The 17,295-nt window shown below is 35.3% G+C and overlaps 1 protein-coding gene across 1 annotated transcript in view; it reads left to right on the top strand.

Moving 5' to 3' along the window:
- Positions 1–527: 527 nt before the first annotated feature.
- Positions 528–17,295, top strand: part of LOC142986229 (gamma-aminobutyric acid receptor subunit beta-like) — a 41,103-nt gene continuing 24,335 nt past the window's right edge. Inside the window, exon 1 of the mRNA XM_076134588.1 lies at positions 528–697. Coding sequence (XP_075990703.1) covers positions 609–697 — 89 coding nt within the window. The 5' untranslated portion in view covers positions 528–608. The remainder of the gene's footprint in view (positions 698–17,295) is intronic.

Genomic DNA, 17,295 nt, shown 5'->3' on the forward strand with positions numbered 1-17,295 from the left:
GAGTTCTTGAAATTGGTTACATATTAACCAATAACTAGGGGTAGATTATTAGATGCCCTTTGCTTTGCGTTCAATTTTGGGCGATTATCTCCGTCAATAGCTTGGTCTTTGGCTTTAACTCTCCTATAAAGTATCTTTGGGCTTTTAGTATTGCTTTTGTTACTAAGTGTATTTTTCTGTGACCTCTCGTAATTTTGATAAAAAAACCCTGATATTAGGTGGTATTTTGGAGTTGACTAAAATAAAGTGTTCCGAAACTTTCTCAGCTTAATAAATCGATATCTGTTTTACGGAATTGTAAATTAAGACGTGAAATAGAAAATATCAAGGTGTTAATAAAACATGAGCGGTGGCGTAAAGTCGTATCGTGCCGGCGTCAAGATAGAGCGTTTATAGCGCTTGTCGCTCAATAAGGCTCCCAGTGAGGATCTGAGCGTAGTCGTTGCGAGCGGAAGGAGACGGCCGGGCCGCGGTCGATAGACAGCAGAGCGCAGGCGCGGACCCTTGCCGCCGGAGGGGCTACGAGGAGAACACGACAGTCCGCCGGCAGGCTGATACGCGGCCGCCGGCAGCCAGCGTCCGCCAGGGCGCACGCGGACGCGTAAAACATGCATACGAGCCGTCCTCGCGGCGTGCACAGCATCGCTCTCGTGCTTGCTCTCGCGATCGCCTGGTTACCTCACGCCGACCACGCCGCGTGAGTATTTCGCACTTTTTAAATACTTTGTAAACTTTTAAATTCTTCGATACCATTGATCACGTCGCGTGACGGTTCTGAGGCCCGCGCGGCCTCACGCATTCGGGAAGCCATAGCGTGCGTGTAAATCTCTCAAAGCCGAGAGTTCACATTGCTCGACGCGCGTCTGATTTGTTTATAACACGACCTCGTTGCTAATCCCTCGCAAATAGGCTAATAAGGAAAAGGGTTGAGGCTCAAGGTTCCCGAGCTTAGTTGCTCGCTTATTAAAATTATCTAGCGAAAAAAACAAGCCCAGCTCGAGCTTACCTTAATCTACTTCAAACATTTTTTTGGCAGACGGATTAATTATGGCGTATTTTATTTACAAAACAAATCTCATTAAAGTTTGGCTCGCAACTAATTTCGTTGGATTGTATTTTCCGTTCTATCTATAAATCTTATAAAGACGCGTTGGACAGTGGTTTGGAGCTCGTGAGAACAATATCGAAGAAATTGGGACCGCCATTAGGCCCACTGGGAACGATTTTTCGTTGTTGCGCTGATTTATCTTATCTTCTTGTCATCCTTTGAAAAGGTGTTACAAATCTTATCGTAAGTAGATGTTCCAGGACTCGACGAGCATACATATATGATTATCCAAATTTACCGCTATTTTTATAAAAGATAAATATCTAATGGGGCGCAATGGAAGTAAAAGACAGGGAGGGCAAACTTTTGAAGTGAGACAGACAGATCTGACCTTTTGCGTCTGAGAAAACATTATATCCAGATACTACTAGCCTAATTATTAATGAAGAATTTGGGCTAGCTCTCATATTTACATTTGGCAAATCGGAATGTGGTGTTTGGAGATTTGACGATGGCTGATGGTGATATTATTTGGGGTTTTAAATAATTTGAGCCACTTTATCTTTACAATCGTTCTGAAGTTAAACAATTTCATCTTAACAAAATTATGACAAGTCCATCTGAGTGTCTTAACTGTCCAAACCAGTCATCTGGGTGTCTTAACTGGTAAAACTTCAGTACTAATGGATTATCTTCAGATAAATTAAATGGATTTTTAGTTGTTTACGACCATAGCTGTATTTATTTGTTGTTGGCGCGTACACAAATAGTCAGACAGTTATTGAAACTATTCGAAACTCTCAATAAATGAAAAACCACATAAAGGTTTTGCCCGTGAAAACCAGTTTCAGTGAAATGCTTTATTTTTTATTTGTAAATAAAAACAGCACGCGTAGCTTTTTGAACTTTGACATTGAAATCGTAAAGGTTGGAATTTCTGTTGTTTAAATATTTACATGGCCCAGGAATACTGAAAATCGAGCTCAAAAATATAGTTGGCCATGACCATATATTCATTCGGACGTAAAATATTTAAAACGAATGTTGAGTTTCGGAGAAACCTTTGATTGTTATTTCGAGGCTTCGGTATTTAAAATGCAATATCGTTTTTGTAGAATTCACCGCAGTGCTTTCAGGGAATTTATTAAGAATTCTTTTGAGCTCTGTATGATCATTGCACACCTAAATGTGACAACAAATGGTTAATTTGATGACACAAGTAGCTGTTTGTTTACTTAACTCATAAACAAGCTAGACCTTAAACTTTAAACAACAAAGGTTAAAAATTAGATTATATAAAATACAAGACTACTTTTATTCTTAGTAATAACAGAGAGCTAGGAACAAGACCTTGACGCACAGCCGGGGCTTCTACTAATCATATAATCTAAGAATTCTTGAAAGCTTTTCTTTCACTTTATAAACTAGAAGGAAAACAAAGCAAGTTGAGAAAGAAGACCTCGTTAATCAAATAACAGCAACAACAACGTTTATTCGACAGTTAATTTTCAGTACAAAGTCTTTTGAATGTACAAACATATTAGATCCTAATTATGTGTGTTGCAGAGCTCCTGCCCATACTTTATAAGAGCGCACAAAAAAATGAAATGGGCGCAATTTTTACAGGTCTTGAATTTTATGAGTATGTATAATACTGTAATGCAGAATATACCTTTGAAAGATATAAAGATGCGCTGAATTTCATGGCCAATCAATAAAACTGAAAGTCAGGTTCAATGTCAAAGTAAACACCAATCACTAACAGCAAAGAGAAACGTGGAAACTCTCTGTACGCTGTTTTTAATTTGCTAAAATATTTCACCTTCAATAAATTCATACAGAAAATTCAGTCTATATTTCCTGTAAAGCAAACGCTGCAAAGTTCAAGTTCAAAGCCAATCAATTAAAAAGCATACGCGCTCTATCAAACTATTTCCATTGAGCGCAATGCAATATATGAGTCCGTACTTCAAATAGGTATTATTTTACTTTCACTCTCGTTAGATGAAAGCAAGAGTTTATGCTGTCGCTTTTATCTTATGAATAAACACAATATGTTAGAACAGGATAGAGATAGGTTTGAATCACTTACTCTGGCTTACAGCCTTCCTGGAATTGCACCTCGTAAATCAATATAGCGAGTAGTTTGTTTACATTGACAAGCTCGAGTCCTGGCGGGCTTTGAAGGTCAAGAGCAACGCTCTGCGCAATATTGAAAGCTAGATAGTTGAGAGACCTAGACCTTGCGGCTCGCTATTTCTCCGAACTGGAACGGATTTGTTAGAGTGCATTTCTGTGCTTTTCATTTGAAATATTTTCTGAGTGCTTTGGCTGATTTATATTGGATGAAATATAGTAAAATAGTACATGTGGTTATTGTCAATGATTTTTATATTATTTGCTCTCTCACTGGTTCGAGTTTAACTCGTGAAATATAAACGTATTTCAAAGTTACTGAAATAAGCTTTCTGGTTTTATTTTATAATAAGTACTTTAAGTTGAAGAAAGTTGGTTCTGATGAGTTTTGTTCCGGAGTAAAAAATACGGGAATATTTTTTTGCAACCGCTTCGCATATTATGCAGTAGATGATTATAATTAAAACTGGTTGGAGTAATTACGAAGATGTATTAATATGATATATCTAATTTAGTCACAGGGGTAAAAGGTTTTGAAACCATTAGTTTTACACTAAAATTCTATTCCTGGAAAGCTCTCATGCAAAATATTTAAAAAAACTGCCTATACCTCTTGTGTCGGTATCAATTCACTTGAAGTAAATTGATATGGACACGTGTGCGTAGGTGTTTTTTAGTTTAGAGTTTTTTCAGTCATAGATAAAATGTTTGTTTTGACCTATTTTAATCATGTTCTGTAGCATATTTCGTCCCTATTTAAGATAAAATAATAGTTTTCGGACGTTATTAAGTGTTCTTGGAATTTAACAGAAACATTTATAGTATTGTCTGATTAAAATATTGATTTTCGGCAATACACCAGTGTATTTTGGGTAAATACTGAATTTTAGGGCAATTTAGGTTAAAAACTATACCGGACGATTTCAGACTCCTCTAGCAGACTTGACTTTGCCCAGTGCTAATATTTTTTGATATTCGAAGCACTTTGACAATGACCTTATTTTTACAGCACTCAGAGCGTGGTGCGCGGTGTTTACCACTACATTAGTTCCTTGATTCGATGCAGGTAGCATCTGTCGGAAGTGGCCGTGGAAGAGAATATGACTTTATCTTTGTCGATGTCTTGCAGAGTCATCGTGCACTCATCCCATGTCTCAAATGTATCGCGAAGCCTTTGTTACTGAATAACGTAACACTGCGCTCCTGTCCCTGTCGCATCAATATTTAAGGCAATTTCGAATGATACGTTGTAAGCCAAACTTTAAGACGTTTGAGGATCTTTCCTGTTTTCTGCAAAATGATGAAGGTAGTGCCGCTTAAGTTAAGTTATGCCGCTAGGGATATATCTACTTCTTCGATTTATAATACTTTGAAGTTCAATATCATAACCTTAACCTTCAATGCACTAGAAATTCTTATCGAAACTAAAAATTTTATACAACTTAGACAATGATGGATCGAGTGATTTTATTCCTTTTGGTAACCTTACTTTCCTTTGAAGAACTTTTAAGATTTACAGAATATGTTTGTGGTTCTAGCATGTGGGAGTTTCTGAAAAAAATAATTGACATCCACTAGGCACTACTTATTTCTTAATAGAAGTAATACTTATTTCTTAACATAAGTTTAATCTGGTCCTAATTTTTTATGAAATCTGCTTTAATGGGTATTTTTTTAAACGCGTGAATAATAACGAAATATAATGTCCTTGAATAGTGCCTGCCCTTTAGGCATAAAGCATGTAATTAATTTGATTAATAGCATTTTAACACGGAGGTAATAACGATACAATATTATTATAGTTGACACTTGTCACAATAATTATATACTTAAATGAAATAAGGCTAAATTCTTGTTTTCTAAACGACATAATTATGAAAAACAGCGTTTTTAGGTATATGATGGGTTATCAAATTATAGTAATTCAAAGTACCACGTTTCAAACTTGGTAAAACCTTTTCATAATATTTGTGTTCAAGCAACTTAGACTTTGATTTAAACATTAAATTATGATACAAACAGGAATTTAATGAAGCCTCTTGTCGGGTATACTTATCAGTTGTTGTGACCACAACAAGCGAAACCGGCGTTTTAAAACATTTCAAGTTAAAGGTGACCACCTTTACATTTAAATGTTTCGTTTAATTAACTTCAAATATTTGGTTTTTGTCTTACCTCAGATGATTAACTTATTGGTAGAATCGAAGCTTCGGCTTAACAATTTCCAATGACTTTAATTTACGCCGAGCACAATTCGCGGTAAAATATTTTCACGTGAAATCCCAAATCAATACGGGGTTCTCACTGGACAGCGCTGACCTTTAAATATGAAATAAAATATTGCGTTCTAGCTTCGCAACCGTTCGAAAATTATGAAAACTGAAGTCTAGTTTGTTGCAAACTCAGACGGAAGATCTCTGCTAGACAAAGAGATATCACTTTATAAAAGTTACACAGTGCTACTTGGATCACACAAGCCACTAGCCAGTGTGGTGGTTCTCTCGCCACATCAACAACTTTTTATTGTTACCGTCTGAAGTTCACTCACTCGTGGAATATACTAGTGAAAAATAAGTTCCTGCATTGTGACGGCAGCTTATTACGGAACCAATTAAGCGTAGTTAGGTGTGAGCCGGAAAGTACCGGCAACTGAATAGCGAATAAGAAACTTTGATGTGGATGATGCTTGTAGACGCCGTGACTGGTATTCAATTATGTATTTTGTGTCACGTTCAAAACATAGCTACGAACAATTACATGATCAATTGTCTACGCTCTTCTAATTGAGGAAACGCCGCTTTTCATACCTGTATCAGAAAATCTTTTGAACGATTTCAGTTATGCCTGATTTATTATTTCCAATTAATTTCTGTATTTCAAGGTGTTGGCTCTAATGAATGTTAATTATTTGTTTTAATACGTTTTCTTTAAATTGCTTTCAAGATAACTTTGAAAGGTTGCTACGGTCTATGTTTTCAAAAGACAAGGCAACATTGTTCGAAAATATACTTCATTTCAGCAAAATATTACTTGAAATTCACAGAGAGCTGTTTAATTGATATAACGAGGAGGTGGCTCGCTACTCTACTAGTTATAAAGGCATACAGTAGTGGCCGTGAAAATGGTACGTTAATGAAAGGAAAGGTGTAATGTAGGTAGGAGTGGGGTGGCGACTACGACTCGATGCAACTTCGTCAACATTAAACCAACTGTATTTATACCAAACAAGGTTTTAATTAGAAGCTTTGCTAACTGTAACTATGTTTACCTCGTTAGCGATAATAACGGTGATTCTGTTTGACATTGACATTGAAGTACATGAAGCTAGTAACCAGATAGTAGCAATCTTATCGATCGCCCGTGTGGTTAAGTGGCGTAGCGTGCGGTCCGATTTTGAACGGTTGACTGGTTCTCCACATTTGGAGTTAGTTTTGTTGGATGCACAAAGGCATTGGTCGGATTGCAGGCGGTTGTTGCAAATACCTTCATCTATTCTTGACAATAGCTTGCTATTATAACGGCTATCTATAAAATCGAAGCTGCTCATCAATTAAAGCTTTTTGAAAACCTGACTGGCCTGTCCTTATTAGCGGTTAAAAGCTGGTTCAAAGTTAAGTAACGTAGCACTAGGTCGGATTAAAGATGAGTATTGGATCACTTTTATTTAATGTACAGAGTCGTTATAGTTTTTAGACGTTTTGATCATACGGATAGTTCGACACATTCTTACTTTATATTCAGATTTTTTATAATGACGGCCTGTGTTGATTGAACAGAGCGCTTCGTTAATTAGTAAGGGTAAGCGGCGTAGTGCCAGGTCAAATTATAGATGTTTTACTGATTTAATATATCAACTACTAGTGACATTTGTAAATGCCTTTTGAATTGCAATTAGGACCCGTTGCATTATAATATTATGTGTACTAGTCGCGAAAGTTTAAAAAACGTTAATTGCAATTAGGCGTTAATATTTTAAAAAATGGACAAGATGGACCGACGACCTCGTAAGGGTTGCCGGAGTCCGATGGATGAGGGCGGCCCAGGACCGGTCCTATTGGCGCTCGATGGGGGAGGCCTTTGTCCAGCAGTGGACGATTCCCGGCTGAGATGATGATGATGATGATGATTTAAAAAAAATATATTGGTGGCCTTTTTATCTGCCGCTAAAACAAATCTGTGTGTTTGGGAATGAAAGCGCGGTCAAGCGGCATTGAACGAGGTTCGATAATGGATGGGCTTTTACACATATTAACGTCTTAGCAACTAACGGTAGTTGCACTTTGATAAGACTTCTACAATACATTGATACAACAATGAAGACACTCTTACATAGTTACCTTTTTTTACTTGATTGACTGCGGTTCGCTTGAAGATACAGCGTTGAACTAAATACTAGCGAGGTCAAGCATCATAGTACGAGGTCGAGTTATAGATAGCTTATTAATTTCGAGGCTTATAAAAAAAATTAAAAGCTTTTAATAATTACAAAAGTCAGCAGTTACCAATAATTTTGCGTTTGGTAAGCGATGCAACAAGGGGTAGAGAAATGGGTGACTAATTACCTAAATTGCTCACGACAGTATTAAAAATCCTAAATAACTATAACAAAATAATATTTAGCTTATTATACATTCAACTCATACTTTTTTACGGCCGTGCGTTTTTTATTTCGATGAATCAAGACGGTTAAGCGGTCCATCTTGAGGTTGATATATGGATTGTAGACAGATTTGCATACTTTTGGACACACTAAGTACTGTAATTCCGATCCTTTTGGACATTCATATTCATATAAGAATATATGACAATATTTTTAGATTGTTATTCATACCGATAGGATCTATCAGTAGGTTAGGCGGATTAGCGCGAATTTGATTTATAGATCTTCTTAATTTATCAAGGGATAATTACTGACACTTATTAGGAAGATAATAACCTACTCAATATAATCAGTTTACCTTCTGTCTTAAGTGACAATCCTATATGACTTGTTGCGTGATCATTTCACCGGCTTAAGTAACATGATTAGTAATTATAACAGTCAGTAAGAAGTAACGAAAAATGTTGTAAAGATTACTTATGAATACTTGATGGATTGAGTTTAGTACCTACTTTTTATATTCTTCATTATTGTTCGGAAGATATGGTTAAGCAAGACGGTCCGCGGTCAAATTTTGGATTCTTGAATTGAACTGAAACGGGCTATTGCCGTTTCTTAATACGTGATTGACACAATACAGAAATGTCAATCAATCAATTTTGGTGACACTTGAGAGTTTTTTGTCTCTATAATCGCGATCTAAAAGAAAGGGACAGAATGAGGTTTAATAGTTACTTATATTTGAGGCTTGAGGCTTTGGGGTTTCAATATCCCGTCCAGTAGTTATTAATTGCGCGGTTACTGACGACCGCAATGTAAATATGTTATCGTTTTTCATTAATTTATGAAATGAAACTGTTAGTGACAGCTACTTGACAGTTATTGGTATTCGATGCATTTGTTTATTGAGTGAAATGGGTTAATAGTTTAATACACGCTTATATCACGCCTTTTTCTTATATATGGGTAGGCAGAGATCAAAGAAGTAAGACCGTCACAAACTTTACCTCATTCACATTCGTACATTTAATATAATAATATTATTATATTATCACAAAGATTTACATGTTATGTTTTAATAGATTGGTCGGTACATTGTTCGTCTGGTTAAGTGTGGACTGACATTGGATATGATTGACAGTTTTCTACAGGTTATGTCAATAGTCAATTATAGGGCTTAATTTGACATTGATAATTGACACCTTTAGATGTTTACAAGAATCATAACTTTCAATTAAAGTAATTAAACAGAAAGTATTAAAAGTATTAGTATTTAATGAATGCCATAATCAAAATTTATTTTAATAATTGTTTAGTTACCAAACCATTATGGTTCATTGGAGTTAGTAGAGTCAGATGGTTAAGCGTCGGGATGCGCGGTCGGGTTTTGGATTTCAGATTTTTGGTTCTCAAAAGTATTTGTACTTTTATTTGGAAAAAACGGCGCTATAGTCATTGGAAAAAAAAACTATAGTCACAATAATTATTTGCGTGGTTAAGCAACATAGTACGGATTCAATTTACGGGTTACTGACATTGTAGTCGTGAAGTTCTAAAATTACATGAACAGATAAATTAAATTATGTACTTGATATTTTAATAGAAACAACACACTTATGATTTAGCTAAATCAGTTGGTACGTATGATGCATCATATACGTATTATCTTTATCACAACAATTTTAGTGACAATTATGATAGATCGCTCGCTTGATTGTTGGTCCGGTTAAGTGACAACGCGGTTAGTTAACGAAAATAATTGTCAGATTTTGACTATTTATGGCGTTACTTAATTAGGAACAAAACTTAATGATTACTGACATTTACTTGACAGAAGCGCGATTTTGTACAACAAGGTATAGTTTTCGAATTCTTACAGGACCTACGTTTTTGCCGTTTATGTCTCACAGGTGAAGCTAAGAGAAGAGGCGCGTGGCCAGTTTTTGGATACTCGACCAATTATTATAATTTAATTATTATAATAATTTAGTTAATAATTAGGACATAAATGCTACATATAGATAAGCATTATACGAAATAATACAAATACAATTCGGTTTTAACATTATTTGATTTTAAAATCATCATCAACATTAATTATCGTAATATGATAAAATAATGTATTTAACGTGTGGCCAATAAAGCTTTAGATAAGTAGATAATTCGTTAATTTCATTGAAAGTTAACTTTAAAATAAAAATATATGCGGATCTGCGGGTAGAACATTCATTACCAACAATTTGATTCTCTCTGCCTCATAATCGGCTTATAGGGATTTAATACCTTTTGTGCGATTTTTGCTATTAACTGCGTAGGTGGTTTTTACCTTGGCAATATATTTTCTGTCTGTTAACAACTATTATTATAAGAGCTTCGGAACACGTGGATGCGCTTCAAGCAATGTGACTCAAGGCTTCATTAGGTATTATGATATTTTTATACTTACCTCATAATTATGTTATAAGCTCTTTAGTTTACTTTTATATTTACAGGTGACTCTTAGTTTTACTTCGTGGTTCTACTAGTTAGTTATTAAACAACAACCTAAAATTTTCTAAAATGTTAATTGTGTATTACAAGCACAAAATTTTGTAGTGAGTCGAAATTTACTACTACTACCGATACTATACGATAATATCGTTAATACGTAGTAACGTAGTTTTAGTCCGTGCGTAATGCGTGTGAAATGTTTGAACCAAAAATCCAATAGCATTTACAACGACCAAATCATTGAACTCATCAATCACATAACCCTATTATTAACTAACTCACTGTACTAGTGTAGTGAGTGGTTTTACATAAGGTTAATTATTGGTTTTTCAACAAATTCACTCGATGTGGTCACTGCGTGTAAAACAAACACTAGTAATCAGCTCAACGAGCCCGGAATTTATCCGACCACAATTAATTAAAAAAGGCACTTGATATACTACTTCGTTTCAATTTGTACAAATTGTTTGTTGATTTGTTTCACCATACACCTAATAATTAATGTTTATTTGTAAGGCTACGCATCATTTGTTTTAATCAATGATGTTATGTTAGAAGCCTTTGTAGCTACCTGAAATTCCATTAAATCTGAGTAAAACCTAGTATTCGCGTGAGTAGGACAGCAGTTCAGTCAGTGCATCATTTGTCACGAGCGCAGAGACAGCTTCTGCGTTCAAGACATAATTTCATTTAAAGTCTTGTGTACGTGAAGCGAACAAAAACAGAACAATGTCTTCATAACAAACTTATATTATTATTGAGTAGTTTCCCTAAGAACTAGTTTCACGACTAATACTACAAAGCAATCGTTTCATTGAAAAGTAGTTCCTTAATACCTAATTCTAAATTGAAATCTTATATTTATTGCAATAAACCACAAGTCTAAATTGATTCCAAAGACATCTTACTACAGCAATAAATAAAATAGGTAGGAGGAAGAGAAAATCTAACAAAGAGTCATTACGTTTGATTCTTTAGCCTTTCCAACGGAAGTAATAAACTTTGATAGTTATAAAGACGTAAGTTATTGCTAAGGGAACAATATATACGTAAGTTGTTATTATAGTAGACAGTAATGCCTGATCTAATATTATCCTTGGGTCATTACCTCAGTCATTCATAAATGAAGTAAATAAGGATAGCACTTTTAGATATTAATATATTTTTGGAAGAATTTGTCATCGCTTTGTTCGCGGTGGTATTTCATTCGATTGTTCGTTGTTTTAAATATAGATTGCAATGACATTTTATGCACGAGTTTTTGATTGTGCTAAAATATTTCCAAGTAGTGTGAACAAAAGGTGAGCGGGGGTTCATTTCGTGAAATGAATTTCAATGTAGTTGCTCTGTTTGCTGTTGGGTGCAAAAATAGAACATCAGTGATGTGGGCGTCGTCAAAGGTTTGGTATGATGGCGGTGTACAGATGAATGGACAGCCTCCGCACATACCGAACTTAATTATAGAGATGTGATCATACAAATTTTCATGCGTTTGTCTTTGATGCAATGCACAATTCTATTTTAGTACATGAACAATTTGAAAGAGATATTTAAGGGTGATCTTTGCTTGATTTCTTCAACGCCTATAATGTTAGAGAGGTCTTACTTGATATGTTTCGGGAATGGGTTCTCATTTCCCTAGTGTTCCTTTTAATGGAAGTTAGTTAAGGGAATGTTATTAGGAATCAGAAGGATGTCAGTAAAGTGAGCTACAAGTAGGTGCAATGATAGCAAGTGTAGTCAATTATATTAGTTAGATTATCCGTTTTGGCAAGGATTTTGTTATTTGCAGATATACTTAATATTTTTTTGTAAATAGACTTCCTCGCCGCATCTGTTTGTTCGTCTGTTTGCTATAAACTTACTTTCACCAATAGTGAGAACAATTTCTGAGGAAGGTTTTCGTGGAAAATAACTTTTTAACCCGGGCGATGTAGTGGCGCGCCGCTAGCTATTAAACTATAACAATAATAACTTCAGCAAAAAATAATGAAAGGTATACATTCACGTTCAATTAATCCAATTTTAATGATGTTGTATTATTAATTAGTAATTAACTCAATATTTCATAATTGATTTTATATGTAGGTTTCGCCTTTTGGTTCATTAAAAGAGTACTGCAATACTTTTAACGAATAATAATTGCAATTAGTAAGTAATATGTCAGAAACATCTATATTGAAAACTAGCATAAAATCTGAACCTAAATCTGAACAACAATTTGACCTTTTGTTATGTGTTTTTTGGCTTCCGTTACACAACGTTGTATTAAAACAACATGTTTAATTAAACACTATAATATTGCCTAACCACAATCAGACACTGTAAATATGAACAAAGGATCGTAGGCGGTTCTGTTTTCAGACCAATATGAGTATTTGGTCAGAACTCAAAATTATTACATTTAATTTAATTATTTCACCTAAAACTGTTCAATAAACCTGTTTTTGAATAAACAATAGCTTTGATAAACAAAGGCTGCGGTGAGAACAGTTTGGGATTTCTGCTAAAGTTCAATTTTCTATGAAACTGTCCGAATATCGGTGTGGCAATACACAATGCTTGGGAGGCGAGACGAACTAAAGTTAACTGAATAAAGGAAGCCACAGTGCACCGCTGTCCCGTTCTTCCAACGCGGCCTCTGTTTATTGCGCTTTGTATTATAAAGTAGGTTTATTTGAAACTTGTTTGTCTACTCAACTAGAAACTTCTAAAGTTCTTGAGCTCTTCAACATCTCTCTTCTCGCATTTGAATAGTGGGGTCGACTATTGTCTTTTGTTTTGACTAACTAAACCATTAAACAAGTTCTAGAAAATTAGTTCTTCTGGAAAACATGCAATAAATCGTTATCTCTTAGGGTCGTTGAACTTATGCGATAAAACAGATATAACACGGATCCGATAGGTTGTAGTGTTGACGAAAATAGCCGATGCCACGGCCGCCTATTTCCAGTCGAGAGATAGCTAAATTCGTCGCTGAGTTACTATCAATGGAAATGCAGAATCGTTCGCGTTGCACGCCGCTACGCGACGGTTCCGAGAATTGGACGGGCTACTGTAAACAACATTGTATCGCTAGACGTGTCTGCTGGATGTATAAGGCATTTCATTCATGTTGTACTAGGAGGTTGTAAATGAAAATGAAAGTAAGAGCCTGTAAACTGTAGTATATTGATTTTTGTAGTAGTAAGATTGCGTCGGCTAGTTTCATTCATACTGCAGTTATTATTCAGATTATGGGTTCGTGAGTAAGGGCATGTTTTTATGGGTGACCTCCAACATGTCGTGAAAGTTGAAATAAGTATAGCCTGTGTATACTTCTAATCACGAAAACGAGACTTAAAGAAAACATTTAATGTTGGACTAACTTAGTTTGCTGAAAGTGTAAAAAAATACTGGGTTTAATCACTGCGCTGAGACAGTACAAATAAAAGTTCGTAGTCAGTTTCCTAAGCGACCAGTAAAAACAAGTCAAGAGAATAAAAGATTTTTCTTGGCTCTGTTCTGTGTTAAGCAATTAACAAAACAGATCAGCGTTCATATACGTGAACGTACGATTTCTAGCACGGTAGTGTACAGAATATTTAGTAAAAATGCCATGTTAGGTTTGTTTAAAATTCTATGACAAAAGCCAATGTATATTATAAGAGAAACGAAAAATCTGCATGGGTTTTTCGTTACATCTAACGGGTTTTCTGGTCACGACTTCTAGTCCACACTATGGACATTTTTGTAAAGCAAAAATTTTATCCTCAAAGTAAAACATCAACACCCCTAAAACATAAAAAAATCCTCATACAAAAGTACATTATTACAAACTTAACTCTACTTCATTAGAAATCTAACTCTCGTAGAACAAACATGTCTAAAATTAATAGCACGAAGTACTAGTTAAAACTTATATAATAATATAATATATCTGGGAAGCAAGTGAAGTTCTAGTGTTTCCACTGAGCTAAATTGCCAAGGAAATTTAATATGCATATCGGTTCAACTAATGTAGGTAACTTTGAACTTGAAATTTTAACAAGTAAAACATGAACCGTAGTCCGTAGCGTAGCCTTAACCTTCATGCATAAGTTTCACACTAAACTTGGCTAAGTTAACGTTTAAGTTCTTTTAGTAGTTAAAACAGTGTTGTAAGACTTCAAGCACCTATAGTTTTCATGAGAACACGTCATGTAAGTTACTGAGAATATGAAATTTGCTTTGCCGGAATTTTAAACTCAAGTAAAGAAGAAAGATGGAAAATGCTTAAATAAACGTTAGGTACTAAGACTAACGATAGGCCCGATCGACTGAGGAATAAAAATGTATCAAATCTTCATCATACAGTTAAACATCATCTATAGAAAATACAGCTTGTTTTTGTTAAAACCGTGTTATTAAATTATTATTGTAGAGCTTTGTGAAATAGAATATTATAGTTTGAATAAACTACATTCGGTAGTCTATTATTCTAAAACCATATTGAATCGAGCCCGATAAATAATGCAATATGTATTTTCCTGCATGTTCATTTTAATTAATGTGTCATGTCGCTCTAAAACCGTGACGTTTAACATTTTACTATTAATATATAAATCTACTGCCAAATATACTGCAACCGTAACCGGTATCCGTAATTTAATAGCATCACGTCAGCTGTCCAAGCTCTGTGTTTTGGTTAAACGTATCCGTTATCTGATAATGGGCTCAATACAATTTAACACAATTGTTCTATTTATATGCTGGTCCATTCAATTTAATATTTTAACTATTCGTTCGCACATTTTGTTATTCCGCTCCATTTGGAATAAATGAAGACATGTTTCATTCTCATATTAAAAAGCCTCCAACCGGCACTCGGTGACTTTCATCCGCCTTCTGCCACACAACAGTGCAACAAACTACAAAATATTAAATTTCTAGCGGTCCAAGACAGCAGTGACTTGTTATTGTTTTGAACTAATAATAGCAGAGCACAAAATACCCATGTATAGTAAGAAATCCTTTGTGACGTAATAAACGGGCCTCTAGGTGTATTGGTGGCATTGCCGCAAGACGGCAGTACTAATATCGCTTTGTGTTCAGGTACTGTATTATATTCCGTTTAATAATTAGTGAAACAAGACCGAGATTAATCCCGGTTCCACCGCTGAGCAATTTAATAGTTCAATTAATATGTTAGTGTTCTTTGAGTCACGTTCCGTGGACCGCTCACCTTAACGAACTTAACAAGTTAAAAAATTAGGACACGATATCGAATACCTGAAAATTTCGGCCATGATCCATTTTGCACTCAACATCATAATTGGATTACTTCGAATAAGAGGTCACTAGTGTTATACTTTTAAAATATAATGTTGGCTATTTTCCGATTTTGTCTTGTCTTACTACGAATTCCTAAATTCAGTGTACATTTTTTCTGTCATACCCTAAGTCCAAACGTTTTATTCGAGTATACGAATATTAAATTGGAATGAAATATTGGAAAAAATATTTAGCACACTGCAAAATTAATTTCCTACTACCCAGAACATCCGAGCCTGTAATCCATATATTTTTCCTATGTGTAGTTTTTAATCACTTCAACTGATTGAAAACTGAAAATTCGCAAAAATAATTTACTCAAACAGATAATCGCAAGTTTTATAATTACACTTTTTTGCAGTGCAAAAAAAAAAACAATTTGCAATACACGAGAAGCGATCACTTAAAGTAACTTTACGCTGCAGCTTTATTGATGAAGAAGGATTACTTCGCAGTGTGATTAGATGGTGTTATTCGTGCGGATTGTGGAATCAGCCTCCATATGTCCCACTTTGGCACATTTTGCGATATTTGTCTCCCTTTCTGGACAATTGGCGTTCTCGTAAGAGTTACCAGCGGTGGGTAGTACTGCGCACGTGCGACTTTTCGTACATCCCCCATCGCTACGTTACATGGAATTCTATAGAAAGGGTGAGATAGTGGATTTTAATGCATCAGCGAATATTCCTGCAATATCATGCGGGCGTTTTGTGTACAAGAGTCGGTGTACAATGAGCCACAATCCGCGAATATGTATGTGGGCATTATAACTATGACCCACATTATGCTTAATTTTTTGTTGCAGTCGCCTGATAAAACAGTTTTTCTATTGCACGGAGATTTAGGTATTATTTACCAAAAGTAATTCAGTTTTGAAACACAAAACAATGCCGCTGTAAAGTGACCGTTCATTATGTTCGGCTGTAAAGGATATTTTGGTGTAGTATTTTATACGTAGAATGGTGGTTATTATTCTGCAGTAAATAAACGGACAAAATTTGGTTTCGGAATATAAAACTAGAGCAATAATTTTGTAAAACGAAATGATCATGTGTAAAAAAAAATGCCAAAAATTTCTCACATTTGGTAAATATATTTGTAATCAAAAGCTATTTAAAGAGCGGAGTAGAATTTCCGGGATGAAACTATTTTACGCTGCCTTGGCTGCAAACAAAGATCTCTATTTGAGATGACGCCCCGCCACTTCTCGCTGGTGTATTGTACTCTTCAACTTTTATGAAAGAGCCGAAAATTTTCATTAGTTGCAATGATACAGCTTAAACGATAGTGAAATGTTTGCGTAATACGACGGTGGTTTCATTTTGAGGAACGCCACCTTTATACTGGGGTAAAAATATTGTCTGCACGCGACTTTTATCCAGCATAAATCATTAAGAAATTCAGTAAATTTGGTCATATTGATTGTAGGCATTCCGATCCATAACGTTAAAACTCGTTTCGTGTTGCATACAGCTGAAGATACGCACAGGAATCATAAATAGAGCTTATTGTTGGTTCGTTATCAGCGTTGTATCCATATTCAATCTAGCAATAATGAACGATTCGTATCCCAAATTTCGCCAACACGTCACTGATGCCCTTGCGGAATGAGTGTACGTTCGCCAATCCACACCGCGTGCTCCCTCGTTTTATTTTCCTTCAATGTGCCGACGATAGAGAGCCGAGCCTGGCCGAATATATCCGAAGGCTTTCGTTAACACTCGCCTGT

The sequence above is a fragment of the Anticarsia gemmatalis genome, chromosome Z (genome assembly GCF_050436995.1).
Source record: "Anticarsia gemmatalis isolate Benzon Research Colony breed Stoneville strain chromosome Z, ilAntGemm2 primary, whole genome shotgun sequence".
Classification (NCBI taxonomy): Eukaryota; Metazoa; Arthropoda; class Insecta; order Lepidoptera; family Erebidae; genus Anticarsia; species Anticarsia gemmatalis.